At 42.7% G+C, this 17,002-nt stretch overlaps 1 protein-coding gene across 3 annotated transcripts in view; it reads right to left on the reverse strand.

The window, feature by feature from the left end:
- LOC126191784 (phosphoserine phosphatase) overlaps positions 1-17,002 on the reverse strand; it is a 72,145-nt gene that overhangs the window by 9,333 nt on the left and 45,810 nt on the right. For all 3 annotated transcript variants that reach the window (XM_049932551.1, XM_049932552.1, XM_049932554.1), the window contains one exon: positions 14,454-14,615. In XM_049932551.1, coding sequence (XP_049788508.1) covers positions 14,454-14,615 — 162 coding nt within the window. The remainder of the gene's footprint in view (positions 1-14,453; positions 14,616-17,002) is intronic.

Genomic DNA, 17,002 nt, shown 5'->3' on the forward strand with positions numbered 1-17,002 from the left:
AGGGAGGAGGAGCGGCCAGCATACCCTACATCAAATGAGGCGTCGAGAAAAAGGGCATGGGCTGGATTAGCAGGCATGGAAGATAGATGGCTAGCATAACGACTTAGAAGGACCGCTCGCCGATTGGACAACGGAGGTTCAGCAGTCTCACCATAAAGGCTTTCCACAGGGCTAGTGTAAAAAGCTCCAGACACTAAACGTAATCCACGGTGGTGGATAGAGTCGAGACGCCGAAGAATAGACGGCCGAGCAGAGGAGTAGACTATGCTTCCATAATCCAATTTCGAGCGCACTAAGGCGCGATAGAGGCGGAGAAGGACCACTCGGTCCGCTCCCCAGGAGGTACCATTCAGGACACGGAGGGTGTTAAGCGATCGCAGACAGCGAGCCGAAAGATAGGAAACGTGGGAGGACCAGCACAGTTTTCTGTCAAACGTAAGACCCAAGAATTTAGCGACGTCTGAAAACGGAAGGTGGACAGGTCCTAGATGTAAGGAGGGCGGAAGAAACTCCTTACGTCGCCAAAAATTAACACAAACGGTCTTACTGGGAGAGAAACGGAAGCCTGTTTCGATACTCCAAGAGTGGAGGCGATCGAGACATCTTTGAAGACGTCGTTCAAGAAGGCTGGTCCGTTGAGAGCTGTAGTAGATCGCAAAATCATTCACAAAGAGGGAGCCCGAGACATCGGGAAGGAGACAATCCATAATTGGATTTATAGCGATGGCAAACAGTACAACACTCAGCACGGAGCCCTGGGGTACCCCGTTTTCTTGGGAGAAAGTACGGGAGAGAGTAGTGTTCACCCGCACCCTAAATGTGCGCTCTGCCATAAATTCACAAAGAAAAAGGGGCAGCCGGCCTCGAAAGCCCCAAGAGAACAGTGTGCGGAGGATGCCTGTCCTCCAACAGGTATCGTATGCTCGCTCCAGATCAAAAAATATTGCTACCATTTGGCGTTTCCGTAGAAAATTGTTCATGATATAAGTGGAGAGAGCAACAAGATGGTCAACTGCAGAACGATGCTTTCGGAATCCGCATTGGGCAGGTGTTAAAAGACTGCGGGATTCCAGCCACCACGCTAAACGGTAATTCACCATACGCTCCAAAACCTTACAGACACTACTCGTGAGAGAAATGGGGCGATAGCTAGAGGGGAGATGTTTGTCCTTTCCAGGTTTCGGAACAGGAACGACGATAGCTTCCCGCCATCGTCTGGGAAAAGTACTGTCGGTCCAAATTCGATTATAAAGGCGAAGGAGGTAACGCAGACTATGGGCTGATAAATGCAGCAACATTTGGACGTGGATACCATCTGGTCCTGGGGCGGAGGAGCGAGAAGAAGAGAGTGCATGTTGGAGTTCCCGCAAGGAGAAAACAGTATTGTAGCTTTCGCGATTTTGAGAGGAGAAAGCAAGAGGTCGCACTTCCGCTGCACGTTTCTTCGGGAGAAACGCTGGCGGGTAATTTGAAGAGCTCGAAATCTCGGCAAAGTGCTGACCCAACGAGTTAGAAATTGCGACGGGGTCCACTAATGTATCATGCGCGACAGTGAGCCCAGAGACCGGGGAGAAACTAGGCGCGCCTGAGAACCGTCGAAGCCTACTCCAAACTTCCGAGGCGGGAGTGAAGGTGTTAAATGAGCTAATAAAGAATTTCCAGCTTGCCTTCTTGCTATCGCGGATGACACGACGGCATCGCGCTCGTAGCTGCTTATAGCGGATACAGTTGGCCAAAGTAGGATGGTGGCGGAAAACGCGGAGAGCACGTCGCCGCTCACGTAGTGCATCACGGCATGCCTCGTTCCACCAAGGAACTGGGGGGCGCCGGGGCAATTCGGAGGTGCGTGGTATTGAATGTTCCGCAGCTGTAAGAATAACGTCGGTAATATGTGTGACCTCATCGTCGACGCTGGGAAAGTGACGGTCATCGAATGTCGCTAGGGACGAAAAAAGTGTCCAATCGGCTTGAGCAAACTTCCAGCGTCGCGGGCGCATATATGGCCGTTGAGGCTGCAGTCTAAGGACACATGGAAAGTGGTCACTGGAGTGTGTATCATCAAGGGCGAACCATTCGAAGCGCCAAGCTAGCGGAACAGTACTGACCGCAAGGTCCAAATGAGATAAATTTGCCGTGGAGGCAGACAAAAACGTAGGGACCCCAGTGTTGAGGCAAACTAGATCTGCTTGGTGGAAGACGTCTAGCAATAGTGAGCCACGTGGACAAGGATGTGGAGATCCCCAAAGCGGGTGGTGGGCATTGAAGTCCCCAACCAGCAAATATGGGGGTGGAAGCTGACCAAGAAGATGAAGGAGATCAGCTCGTGCCATTGGTGTGGACGATGGAATGTATACAGTACAAAGAGAGAACGTGTATCCGGAAAGGGAAAGACGGACGGCGACAGCTTGGAAGGAAGTGTTTAAATGGATTGGGTGATAATGGACAGTTTCATGGAGAAGCATCACGAGTCCTCCGTGTGCTGGAGTGCCTTCAACAGAGGGGAGATCAAATCGGACGGACTGAAAATGAGGGAGAACAAAGCGGTCATGGGGACGCAGCTTTGTTTCCTGAAGACAGAAGATGACCGGCGAGTAGGATTGTAAGAGGATCGACAATTCATCCCGATTGGCTCGAATACCGCGGATATTCCACTGGATAATGGACATAGGGTGAACAGAAAATGGAGGAATGCGACCAAGGTCGCTGTCAACTCAACGACTGCTCTGAGCTTGCGACCGACAGCATGGAATGGCATTCAGCCGAAGGCAGAAGATCCTGATCCATAGGTTGGTCAGGAGCAGCTCCTGCCACCAGCGACCGGCCGGTTGATCGGCCGCCAGCAGTGCGCCTCGGCGACACAGAAGACGGCCGAGGGCGACTTCCGCCAGGTGGTGCTGTAGATGGGACACGCCTTGGCGGAGAAGGAGAGGAACTGGGTTTCTTCGTAGCCTTCTTGGAAGTATGATGTTTAGAGGAAGGAGGAACCGATGGTTGGGACGTTGCCGTACGTAAAAAATCTACACGAGTATGCTCTTTTTTCGAAGACTTGGTGTCTGACTTTTGGGCTCGAGATTTAGCAGAACTCGACGAAGGGTGAGGCAGAGAGTGGGCAGGCGAAAGTGGTGAGGTTGAACGGGCGATCTTTGCGCTGGCCGATCTGACGACCGTGGCACTAAAGGTGAGGTCGCAAGTCTGCATGGCCGCCTCCTTTGTTGGCCGAGGAGAAGCAAGGACAGTGCTGTAGTTTCCTTTCTGAGGCACGGTGGGCTGTCGACTGGCGAATAATTTTCGAGCAGCAAAGGTCGACACCTTTTCCTCCACCCTAATTTCCTGGATGAGTTTTTCGTCCTTAAAAACGGGGCAATCTCGAGAGGAAGCGGCGTGGTCACCCATACAGTTGATGCAGCAAGGGGATGGAGGTGGACAAGCACCCTCATGGGCATCCCTGCCACACGTAACACATTTGGCCGGATTGGAACAGGACTGGCTGGTGTGATTGAACCGCTGGCACCGATAGCAACGCGTAGGGTTCGGGACGTAAGGGCGAACGGAAATTATCTCATAGCCGGCTTTGATTTTCGATGGTAGTTGAACTTTGTCAAATGTCAAGAAGACAGTGCGGGTTGGAATGATGTTCATGTCAACCCTTTTCATAACCCTATGAACAGCCGTTACGCCCTGGTCAGACAGGTAGTTCTGAATTTCTTCGTCAGACAGTCCATCGAGGGAGCGCGTATAAACGACTCCACGCGAGGAATTTAAGGTACGGTGCGGTTCCACCCGGACAGGGAAGGTGTGTAGTAGTGAGGTACGCAGCAATTTTTGTGCCTGGAGGGCACTGACCGTTTCTAACAACAGGGTGCCATTCCGTAATCTGGAACAAGACTTTACAGGACCTGCAATTGCGTCGACACCTTTCTGAATAATGAAAGGGTTGACCGTGGAGAAGTCGTGACCTTCGTCAGACCGAGAAACAACAAGGAACTGTGGCAACGATGGAAGAACTGACTGTGGTTGAGACTCAGTGAACTTACGTTTATGAGCAGACATAGTGGAAGGTGAGGAAACCATTGCGGAAGAATCCCCCATGATTACCGGCGTCCCCGATGGCGCGCTCCTCCCTTGTGGGGGCCCTCTCTGAGGGCACTCCCGCCTTAGGTGATTGTTCACACCTCAGGTCACACCTCCCGACCAACGGACGGAGGGACCAATCGGCACTTTCGGAAGGTATCAGCTCGGGTAATCACCCCTCCCTGGGCCTGGCCGTTACCAGGGGGTACGTACGTGTCCTACCTGTCTACCCGGGGCGGGGAATTACGCGTTACCCCGTCACCGGCTACGCATGGAAGTGCGTGGGTTGGCCTTCAGACACGCACAGGGAGGAAGAAAGAGAAAGGGAAAGGAAAGAAGAGAGGTCTCAAACGCCGCAGCGGAGAAGGTAGAGGGAAGAGGGAAGGAAAAGAGAAGGACAAAGGAAGGATGAAGACTTACAAGCAAGGAATGAAGGCGAAGAATGTAGTATATGTACAAGCGTCCGTCTCCGGACGGAGGCACAAACCATAACCCCAGAGAAAGGGAAAGAAAGAGCCAGAGGTGAAGGGGGGGGGGGGGGTGGCGAAGATGGGGAATGGGGAAGGATGCGGAAAGGGAAGGTATGCAGCCCGGAAAGGAAGGAAGGCCACATCAGCTCGGGGTCCCGTGCTCGCTACGCACGTATCCACAAAAGAGTTGTGAATCCCCTGGGGGGGCCCAGGAGAGTGGCTGCAGGCAATGTCAGACTGGTTAGGCCAGTATTACACTATCAAATTTCTTTGTCCAGTATCTTTATCAAAGAAATTTGATGGTGTAATAGGGAACTTTGTCAAATGTCATCAAATATTTGATCAAATCTAGAGCCTCGCTGTAGATTTGATCAAAGAAGTCACTTGTCTTCTGTTCACTGCAATGTGACATGTTAGCATGTGGAATGCTAGCATCGCTGCAGTGTTCTGTCATCTGTAGTGTTTTTATAAACATTGCTGGTAAATACAATTAGTGTGTACCAACAACTACAAAATTAATAGAGATCTATGAAGCTGATGATGCACTTTACAAAGTGAGGTGCCCTGAATACCAAGATTGGAGACCTGACCTAATCCAACCCTCTCCTATAGCAAGGAATCTTCTGCAGATATAGCAGTTCTTAAGTAAGTATTGTGCTTTGTGATATGAGGATACACTTCATTGAGCACATACAGAAATTTATGCTCATCCATTCTTAAGTAATTGATGTACGACTCGACATCCTCCACTATAAGCTCACGTAGCAAGTTTTGTTGAATGCTTTTATTGTGTCATCTTAAAACCCAAGGCTTCACCCAGGTACGTTTCCTTCCCCCCCCCCCCCCCCCCCTTTCTATTCCGCATGTGCACACAGTGCAATTGTGGTACATGCAACTGCTGCGGTTAATAACAAGTAGTTGTTGTCAGCCATCTTGAACTTTGCCGAAAAATATGATGACAGTGTAATACCTCTTTAGTGCCACGTCAAAGATCTTAGTCAACTATATTTGACCAATATTTGATCACATCTTTGATCAAATCTTTGATAAAGAAATTTGATAGTGTAATACCAGGCTTAGAAAAAGCATTTATGTCGGGCTTATCTGTTAACACCAAGAACTCCACGCAAATGCCACTGCTCTCTGTCATTAAGTGAAGGCTGTCGGTTGCTGGGTTGTCCGTTGTGAGTGCTAATGCTAAAAATTTGGTGTTCTTGGCTCACCCTTGTGGACCTCAGAACAATAAATTCCTTAAAAATCTCTGAAATTGGATGTCCCATGCATCTAACCCCAACTACGATTCCGCATTCAGAGTCTGTCGATTCCTGTTGTGTGGCCATAATCACAGTGGGAAAACTTTTCACATTAATCACCAGGGTATGAATACTTCTACACCAGTGCTTTGCCCTTTTATACCTTGTGTACACGAGACTATCGCCATGCGTGTATGTGCGTATCACTATCTCGCGAGTTTTGTGACCTTACAGTAAATGCGTCTCTTAATATATGTAACTCAAGTAGTGTAATCCGAGTTAAACATTACAGTTGAGACAGGTTAATTTTAAATAACCTAGTAGAAAATTGAGTAGGAATATTATCAGAATGCCAATTTGTTTTTGATGAAATCTTACATAGTTGGATATTACTTGTTCGAGGGATTTATTTTATGAAATTTATCCTAGGAAACTTTTTGTATTACAAGTCAATTTATTTAAAATCTCATTTAATAGTGTTGAATGTAAAATATGAAAAATTTGAATTATAACAATATAAAAATAACTATGCATTGTCATCCATGTATACAGGGTGGTCCATTGATAGTGACTGGACCAAATATCTCACAAAAAAACTACAAAGAACTAACTCGTCTAGCTTGAAGGGGGAAACCAGATGGCACTATGGTTGGCCCACTAGCTGCCATAGGTCAAACAGATATCAACTGCGTTTTTTTTAAATAGGAACCCTCATTTTTTATTACGTATTCGTGTAGTACGTAAAGAAATATGAATGTTTTAGTTGGACCACTTTTTTCGCTTTGTGATAGATGGCGCTGTAATAGTCACAAACGTATAAGTATGTGGTATCACATAACATTCCGCCAGTGCGGACGGTATTTACTTCATGATACATTACCCGTGTTAAAATGGACCGTTTACCAATTGTGGAAAAGGTCGATCAGTCGCATGTGAAACGTCAACCACGACCTGAAACAAATGATGATGCCCAAGTAGGTGTTTTAGCTGCTGTCGCGGCTAATCCGCACATCAGTAGCGGACGAACTGCGCGAGAATCGGGAATCTCAAAAACGTCGGTATTGAGAATGCTACATCAACATTGACTGCACCCGTACCATATTTCTATCCACTAAGAATCCAGGAATTGCATGGTGTCGACTTTGAACATTGTGTACAGTTCTGCCACTGGGCACAAGAGAAATTACGGAACGATGACAGATTTTTTGCATGCGTTCTATTTAGCGGCGAAGCATCATTCACCAACAGCGGTAACATAAACCGGCATAATATGCACTATTGGGCAACAGAAAATCCACAATGGCTGCAACAAGTGGAACATCAGCAACCTTGGCGGGTTAATGTATGGTGCAGCATTATGGGAGGAAGAATAATTGGCCCCTATTTTATCGATGGCAATCTAAATGGTGCAATGTATGCCGACTTCCTACGTAATGTTCTACAGATGTTAACTACGTGATGTACTGCCAACACGATGGATGTCCGGTACATAGCTTGTGTACGGTTGAAGCAGTATTGAATAGCATATTTCATGACAGGTGGATTGGTCGTCGAAGCACCATACCATGGCCCACACGTTCACCGGATCTGATGTCCCCAGATTTCTTTCTGTGGGGAAAGTTGAAGGATATTTGCTATCGTGATCCACTGACAACACCTGACAACATGCGTCAGCGCATTGTCAATGCATGTGCGAACATTGCAGAAGGCGAACTACTCACTGTTGAGAGGAATGTCGTTACACAGATTGCCAAATGCATTGAGGTTGATGGACATCTATTTGAGCATTTATTGCATTAATGTGGTATTTACAGGTAATCACGTTGTAACAGCATGCGTTCTCAGAAATTATAAGTTCACAAAAGTACATGTATCACATTGGAATAACCGAAATAAAATGTTCGAACATACCTACGTTCTGTATTTAAATTTAAAAAACCTACCTGTTACCACTTGTTCGTCTAAAATTGTGAGCCATAGTTTCTCACTATTACAGCACCATCTATTGCAAAGCAAAAAAAGTGGTCCAACTAAAACATTCGTATTTCTTTATGAACTACATGAATATGTAATAAAAATGGGGGTTCCTACTTTAAAAAAATGCAGTTGATATCCATTGACCTATGGCAGCGCCATCTAGTGGGCCAACCATAGCGCCATCTGGTTTCTCCCTTCAAGCTAGACAAGTTTCGTTCTTTGTAGTTTTTTCGTTTGACGCTTATTTCGCGAGATATTCGGCCCGGTCACAATCAATGGACCATCCTGTATAAGGGCCAGTGTTACGCCAAAGTCAGTCAGTGCAGTTGTGACCAGTATGTTGTTAGAACTCAAAATTGTAATAAAAAAAAGAGTTTATTTTTCATGGGTGTCAAAACTTATTTGGAAACTATAAAATCTATTCCACATCTCTTATATAATTAACAGATGGAAAATCCACAACATACATTGGGAAACAGGATGAATTATCACAGTCAACAATCACTGGCAGCACTGATTTTTTTCAAACTACACAGATCATCCCATACTTCTTGCTTCAAAACTATTAAGATATTGCAATAATCACATTTAATTACCTGTGAGAATTGCAGTTAAGGACTTAAAAAACTTTTTGAATCAAATTTTCATAAATATATAGGAAGCAGGAGTGTTACAAGATACATTAACTCATTTGCTGTCAAGATGATTGATTTGTTTCGGACATAATGATGACACGGGAATTTTACTTGTGAAGTAGGCTGTCTGGTGTATTTCTCAGCATCTGAAAAAATATTTACTATGGATGCTGAGGCTGTGTAGGAGGAAGTGTTTCTCATACAATATATGGGAACTACATATACTGTTGTTTAGTAGGTTTAAATTGTACCAAAATATAGAGCTGGCCACCAGATACAAGTATTTGAACCAGATTGCCATTTCCACCTCCAACGTATCAACGCTTCGTCTTATGTGATGCAGTACAGGGAAAATATATTTAGTTCTTGCAGAGAACTATAGTTTAGGGCAGTGAAGCAAAGTGTTTGTATGTCTGTGAAAATAAGGAAGAACATAATAGTTATTAGCATAACCTACAGTGGTAAGAAGTCTCACTGTTTATGCACAAAGATATAATTAGCATAATTAATCAGATAAAATGTGGAGACCATTACATCTCCTCTTTTTGTCAGAATGTTGAGGAACACCAAAAGGATGAGTTGTGGAAAATCAATGACTGTAAAAATTTCAGCAGTATACAATAAGAAATTTGTTAGGTGCAACAGCTAACAGAAAATACATGATTCTTCAGTTTCTCCTCGTGTATTAGTTGACTGAACAGTCCTCATGTTACCGATGGTTCATAGTGTTAAGGACGAAACAGTTGGTTGATAAAACACATTAAGTGCACACACAAACTGACCTCCTGGGGGCACGACTGACTTATTATTCCTTCTCCGTATGAGGCACTCTGTACATTGTCCGCACCCGAAGGTGTCAATCAGTGACTGAAGAGACAACTGCACTGGTGACTGAGGTTGGTGACACACAACTGGAGCAGTGACAGTACATGCATTCCGACTGCCCCAGCCGTCAGCTTGTTGCATTTGCTGAGTGTCTCCTTCTGAATTAGATTCAGTGCTGTTTCCTAAGCATTGCTGAGGCTACAGCTCCAGCCCCAGTTGACAAGACTGTCTCTTCCCATATTTCAGTCATCTCTCTAACTACACTGTCCCAAGTATGATGACATTTGTGCTAATATCCTGGTACATTCATATTCCATCACATGACTCTCAGATAAACAGTGCTCTGCAATCGCCATCTTGTTAGGATATATTAGTCAAGTGTGCTACTGGTGTTCTCGTCAGCGATCTTTGATGGTGTAAAGTTTGTCCAATATATGTATTGCCACATTGTCATGGAATTTAGTGTACCCTGGCCTTCAGTAAACTGAAGCTATCTTTGACATTTTGCAATAATGCCCTGTTTTATTGGGCAGGCAGAAGACATTTTTTACTTGGTGCTTTCTGAGACTGTGTCCGATTTTCCCTGGGAGCTTTCTGGTATATGGTACAAATACTGTGGCTGCCTCTTTCTCCATAGCTTTGTCCATCTCCGTAGACTTTACCGAAGTGACAAGGTACAGAGGACACCTGAAAGGACGGCAGGTTTTCAAGTCAAATTTCTGACAAATCATTTACTGTGTGACACACACACATCCTGGTGAGCTTTGATTCACCTAAGCACCTCTAAGAAAATTATTTGTGACCTGTCCTCTTTTAGCTTAAGCACTTTTGTTGACAAATAAAAATGTGTGTGTGTGTGTGTGTGTGTGTGTGTGTGTGTGTGGTAGCAGTAGTAGTAGTAACTAGGTAAGTCTTTCACCCACTCCAACCAGAATATACAAATACATTTACAATAAGATAATTATTTCCCACATCAAGTCACAGGAATATGATTATAAAACTTAACAGAACTTTTAAATAATGCAACACTTTTTTTCCTTCTGAAAGTACATTGGTTTTATTTAGGATTTCAATACATCCTATTATTCCTCACTCTTTTGGCTACAAAATCCTATTTTTCAACATAATCTCTGTTCAATGCAATGGCCTTATGCTACGTTACTGGGAGGGCTTGTACGCCTGTATTGTATCACTCTACTGGTCGACATCAGAGCTAACGTCTTGCTGCATCCTTAACCTCCCTCTTATCCACATACTGCTAACTGCGGCATCCACCCTACATTGGGCCAAACAGATGGAAGTTGGAAGGCGCGAGATCTAGGTCTTAGGGTGGATGAGGAAGACCAGTCCAATGAAGATTTGCAACTTTCTCTCAGGTGCGCAGACTTGTGTGAGGCCTTGCACAATCACCGAGGAGAAGTTCATTTGCACTTTTGTGGCAACAAATGCACTGAAGTCACTTTCATGGATTGCTGTTTTATGCAATCGTGTTACAACAATGACAGATGCCTCACCACGTGACTCACTGTGCTTTCATTCACTGCCAGGTCTCTGTACACCTTCTGCATGTGCCTATGAATATTTGCAAAGCTCTAAAGAAACTGAAGAAAAGCTCTATTTGGAATGCACCTCCATTACAGATGCCATTTTAAAAGTTACTTATAGTTCCACCACCTATCTCAACTTCGTGAAACTACAGGAGCTGAAGTGAGAATATTCCACAATGTTCCATAACAAACATTTTTTCACCTGCAATTTACACAGAAAAAAAAATTGTTGCATTACTTACAGAACATCCTTCGTATTTGAACAGGGCTTAAATGTCATCAGGACTGTCACCGACCAGTCTTGCTACTGGATCTGTCACTAATACCAGTTTCTTTGATATTTTTACACTGCACCTCTTTGTCACTCCTACCCCAAACCCTAGTTAGTGTACCAAGTTTGGTCAAAATTGCACCAACTGGTCCAGAGTTATGCTAAACGCGCCCAAAGACACAAAGTTGCCAAGGAATTTAAAAATTAACTTTGGCTGCAGTGGTAATGTACACAATTTAAATGATGGCAGCTGTTATAGACATATTACTGTGTTGTTGAAATTCTGGAGTATTAGTTTACAGTTCTTTGTTGCTGCATATAAATGTTAATCTGTTGGTATGTATGAGTGTTAAGAACAACGTCCATGAAAAATGTAAGTACACGATAATAGTTGAGTATTGGAAGTAAATTTTCTTTGCTGTCTTGTAATAAACAGTCTAAATTATATGTAGGATTTTTTTGGAATTTTTAGTATGATTTATGTTTGGGAAAATATGTCTGGCATCTTTAGTTGTCATTGAGCAGTTGTGGTTTTTTCAGTTTTGATGATAATTTATGAACAGTAGATGCAATAATAAATTTTTTGAGAATGATGGAAACGGAACAACACAAGCAGTTGGTGTCGCCCCTCCTTACTAGATACTGATGAAGATTCCAATTTATTTGATGAAGTTTAAGGAAACCCATGTCATCTCCCTGCATGTATGCTAAGCGCACAGGCACAAGTTCAGTTGGAGGAAATTAAATATGTTGTAAATACAAAAGGGAAAGAAGAAAGGCACATCAAGGCAAAATTTTGCAGTGCAGTCAAGGAGAAGAAGCAAGGGCACCCATACCTGGGGGGAGAGGACGACACCAAATCAGAGAAAGGAAAAGATATTGTGTAATCAGGTGTTTTTCTTTCAAGAAAATTATTTAAAAGTTGATATTGCACAGGTATTTAACAGGGACAAAGATGGGAATTTTTTATGGCTTCTGACAAGTTGCCATTTACCTTCCAAAATATTAAAAATACTCCAAACCCCCAGTCTTGGACCCCCACCCATTACTAACTGTTGTATGGCTGCCCTTAAGAAGACTCTGCAGGTATCCCATTGTAAGTATTGAAGGAGGGTATGTCAAGTTAAAGTTTTGCAGTAAGTGGAAAACGTCAACAAGAAGAAGTAGAAGCTGAGGATTCCATGGAGACTCCTACCACATCACCTGTTGTAGGTATGAAAGGAAAGAAGAAGGCAAAGCTAAGTCAAAATATTGCAGTGAGGAGAAAAGTCAACGGCCAGACGCAATAGAAGAAATTGACTGTCTCAATATAGGGCAGATGGAGAAGTCAAGCTGGAAACTAAAAGAAGAATACAAGTCTTATGGTCCACATTTATTACATTTTATTTCAAATACAAGAAATTTATGCACTGCACATAATTTGAATGTTTCCTATGATGAGCTCTGTACTGTCCTGGGAATACTGGTTCTCACAGGTTACCACAGACTGCACAAAAAGAAAGAAGAAAAGAAACAAATCTGGTTGCAAACTAGTTTTAGTTTCAGTATCTATGAGACAAAAGAAATCTTGCAATATATGAACTCAAATGACAACACAAACATAAATGAAGATGGGCTTTATAAAGTGAGGCCACTGTTGAAGTTTCTCAGTGACACTTTTGAACAAGTTTCCTCTGACAGTGAAGTGTCTATTAATGAGAGTACTGTACCCTATTATGGGAAGCACGGCACTAAACAGTTTATCAAAGGCAAACCAATCAGCTCTGCTTTCATGTTGTGGGTTTTGGCAAATCCTTATGGCTAGAATATACATACAGAACCTTACTGTGGTGCACACACATGAATATACCTAAAAACTGGTCTTTCTCATGGTGGGAATGTTGTGACTGGTTTAATTCAGAACAGAAATATTCCAGGTGTAACACAAATCTACTCTGACAATTAGTTTACTTTGGTTCCATTGCTGGAAGAGCTGTGCAGAAGAAACCAGGGTGGCACAGTGAATGTGAGACAACACAGTTGGAAAATAATTGAACATGCCATCACAGAACACATCTGGAAACAAAAAAAAGAGAGAGAGAGAGAGGAAAATGTGTTCAGTATCTAATGGCCAGTTGACAACAATAAGATGAAATGACAATGCACTAATGACAGTTCTTTCTAACTCGATAATGTGGAACCTTCACAAAATGCAAAAAGATTCAGAAGAACAGATAGAAAAAGTAACTGCAAAGAAGCCACATGCTGTGAAACAATATAATCTGCATATGGGAGAGGTTGATATGGATGATCACTTCACAGCCCTATACAGGACAGAAACGAGGATTAAAAAATGGCGGTCCTGCTTGCTTGGGGTATTGACACATTGTGTAAAGGGAAAGTTGTTATATAGGACGTTGGCAAATGATTTCCCATATCTTCAGTTTCAAAGGCAAGTTGTGCTTCAAATTTTGAAAACACATGGCACCTGTAGGGCAAAACCTGATCTATCGTCATGATTTCTTCCACTAGATGATATAACACAAGATGGAAAAGATCATCTCATTGTCAAAGGACAATCTAAGCATTGTAGATGTAAGGTATGTCAGAATCGAACTGTGTATATGCGTGTGAACTGCAAAGACTAGTTTGTTCAGATTGTTTTGAGCGACTAAGCTAAGAAGAGTGAGAGAAAATATGGTCCAGGTGAGAATTTCTTACGACTCTAAACTGATTTCAGTGTTCCAAACTATTTTTTAAAAGTAAGTAAGAATGTGTAACAGCAACATTATTAAAAAACTAATAATCTGTAATAAATCTGGAAATGTGTTTCATTTGTTACCTTAAGTGCCCAATGGAAACTTAAGTTACTATCAATTTTCAGGACTGTATAAGTAAAAATTAAATTTAAGTTCTAACTATGAATCTGTAACAAAACTACAGCTATTTTTAAGTAGGAAATGCAAACTTAATAATTCTAGGCACTAATGGGTTAATGATTAGCCACCTTGTTTGATCACAAATGTTAAATAGTGTGCCTTCTGGTAACATGTTGCCTGCTTGTCTTCCCAAGCTTCAAAATAATCTAATGCGCTATTTCATAGATAATTTACCTCAGTTCCTATTCTCCCACTAAAATCAAGCACTGCACTACTCGCAATCCACTGTAGTAAGTTCTAAAGCTTTACATATTTCATCCTTTCCATTTTTAGCTTACCTTTCACCATATTTAGTCTGCCCACAGTTACAATGTTGAGGCTGTATACTGTCATAAAAAGTATATACATCTATCATGGGAAATGACAAATGTATAAACAGGTAAATGTTTTCAAAATTAACATCTACAACTAACATGGGTTTTAAATTCCATGTTTCACAGCACATTCAGACCACCAATGTATAGTAGGAGCCAAAGTTTGACTTACCAATAAATGCATCTGCTGGTGGACATGCTTCTAAATCTGTAGCTCCATCACCTATTAATACTAAAGTTGAATACCCATATTTGTCTTTCAGCTTTCTGATCACTTCACCTTTTCCACCAGTTTTTGAGGTAGGTTCATTTTCATCAAATCCTGCATAATCACCTATTAACACAAATTGGGATTACATGTAAGAAACAGAATAGCACTTTGTAAACTAACGGATAGGTAGGGAATAGGTAACAGATGAAATTAGATATTTTCCAACATTAGAATTACAATATCAGTGTCTGGGACAGGCTTTAGCATCACCTTCACCCACAGATAATTTTATCTACAAAATACAGCAAAGGACCCCCTCCGTATCCAAATGGTTAGTGTTGCTGCTTTTGGTGTGGGTTCAATTCAGAGTATCTCCTCAGAATTTGTCTGACATAAGGTAGTCTGGGACAGGGTCAACTCTACATCACAAAGCCAAATGAGGAGTTGTTTTGATTAAAAAAAAAGAAGCAGTGGAACAATCAGGATACATCAACTGGCAATGATGGCTGTATTGTCTGGCAACATTTTGATCATGCCTCAAGCTGCCTTGTAAGCAGCAGTCAGCTGGTTGGAACAGGCCTAAGACTTACTCTGAGAGTGACATTTACATTAAGTAAAGCAAATTTGTCAGCAGCACCAACAGCAGCAGCAGTAGTATTCTTGCTGACTCTTGTAAATTGCAAATCAGTTATCAGGAACTTTCTCCAGTGTCCGTAATTGGGTGAAATGCATTTATGACGGCTTATCAGCTGATTAAAAATGAAACTGGGATGGCAATAAGCAACTGGTTTAACAATGAATTGTTCTTATATAGCTATTGTCCTACTAGTGCCAAATGCAGTGTCCCCAAATCTGCCATGCCCTTCAACCACATGATGCTCCAACCTTATGCTCTAGTAAGTCACAGGCTGCCATCTTTGTTAAGAGTAAGTTCTCAGATTTTAGTGTAAATCAGTTTATTTTAATAATATCCCAGAACTCATCTGTCCTTTTAATGACTAATGTCACCGGATCCAATTCATTGTCCATTTTGTGAAGCATGTTTTGCACAGCTGATTTTTATGGATAGCATGGGCATACACATCCCATGTTCTCCTCTTTATTACTCCACATTGTACATAGTTTATCCCACGCATTAGCAATCGCACAAACATGGTATTTTATGTATGCCAGTTGTTCAAAGGCTACACTGTCCTTCAAAGGCCTCATGAGCTGTCATTTTTGCTGGGGCCCTGAAAACTGATTTGATGGCATGTCTCTTCACTGAACCGCAACATTCCAACAATGCAATCTTCTTGTTCTGTTCTTCAGCAGTGTTTTGTTCATGCATGTCCAGAAATGGCCTGTGAAATCTGATGATGATCGAAAAATGTACCATTATAATGATTATAAAGGTGGCTTAGTTTCCGGCAAAGTTTTGTACCTCTGAAACTGATACTGCACAATACACTACAGTCTTCACAAAACTGCACTTTTGTGTCCAATTGAGGTAGCTGAAAGAGTGCAATATCAGTCATATGGGTGGGTTTCCTATAAACACTATGCTGAGTCAAACAGGTTTATCAGTGGATCATGATGTCAAGGTACTGTCAGTCTCAACCTCCGTCATGTACATGTGATCGTAATGAATGGCCCCTCAGGTGCTTCCAGAACTCCCAAGAGTTTTTCCATCTCCATGGAGCCAGATGATATGTTGACATAGCAATAAAGTCAACTAGGCTTTATTGGAGGTGTGCCCAAGGTAATTTCCTCATAAGAAAAAGTTCACGATGAATAGAGCTAAGGAACTCCCCATCAAAATGCTGTCCATCTGGCTGTATTTAAACAGTAGAAAAACAGTCAAAGAAATGAGACAGCAAGTCTGTACAGTCTTTGATGGAAACATGCATTAATAATGACACCTCATCAAAACTGACAATTACATCACTCTCTCAAACTTGCTGACAAATAATTCAGCTGGTGGAACCATCTGCTTTCTTGACATTATACATCACAAACTTTGGTGTCTTTCTCATTATTTTTAATGCTAGACCAATGGCAATTGTTGATAGGCCTCCTCTTCATACTTCAGCCAGTTTTTTGTGCCTTAGACTGCCTGTACATGGTAGCAGCTGCAGTCCCTCCTTTCAATTGACAGAACTACAATGAGCAGATACTACAACAAAGTCAACTGCTTTCTGCCCTAGTCATGCAAAATATCAGTTGTTTGTATTGCAGCGGCACTACCGTTTGGGATAGGAAAATTCAGTTTTGGTACAATATTTCTGAGCACGCAAGTTACAGCCAGGTGTGGGCCTGTTTACAGTGAGTTACACTCACCAGCAGTTGCGAAGTAAAATAGAGGCCACAGGGGCGTAGAACCGCCAGAAAAGTACACGTAGCGGTTCATATGGCACAAGTCACAGGCAGAAGGGGCCCACTGGCTAACCTAAGTGTTATTGAGTATGTGACGCAGAACGGCGCATAAGCAAAACAGAGGCGCACAGCTGCGTATAAATAGGTGCCGATTT

This window comes from Schistocerca nitens, chromosome 1, assembly GCF_023898315.1.
Source record: "Schistocerca nitens isolate TAMUIC-IGC-003100 chromosome 1, iqSchNite1.1, whole genome shotgun sequence".
Classification (NCBI taxonomy): Eukaryota; Metazoa; Arthropoda; class Insecta; order Orthoptera; family Acrididae; genus Schistocerca; species Schistocerca nitens.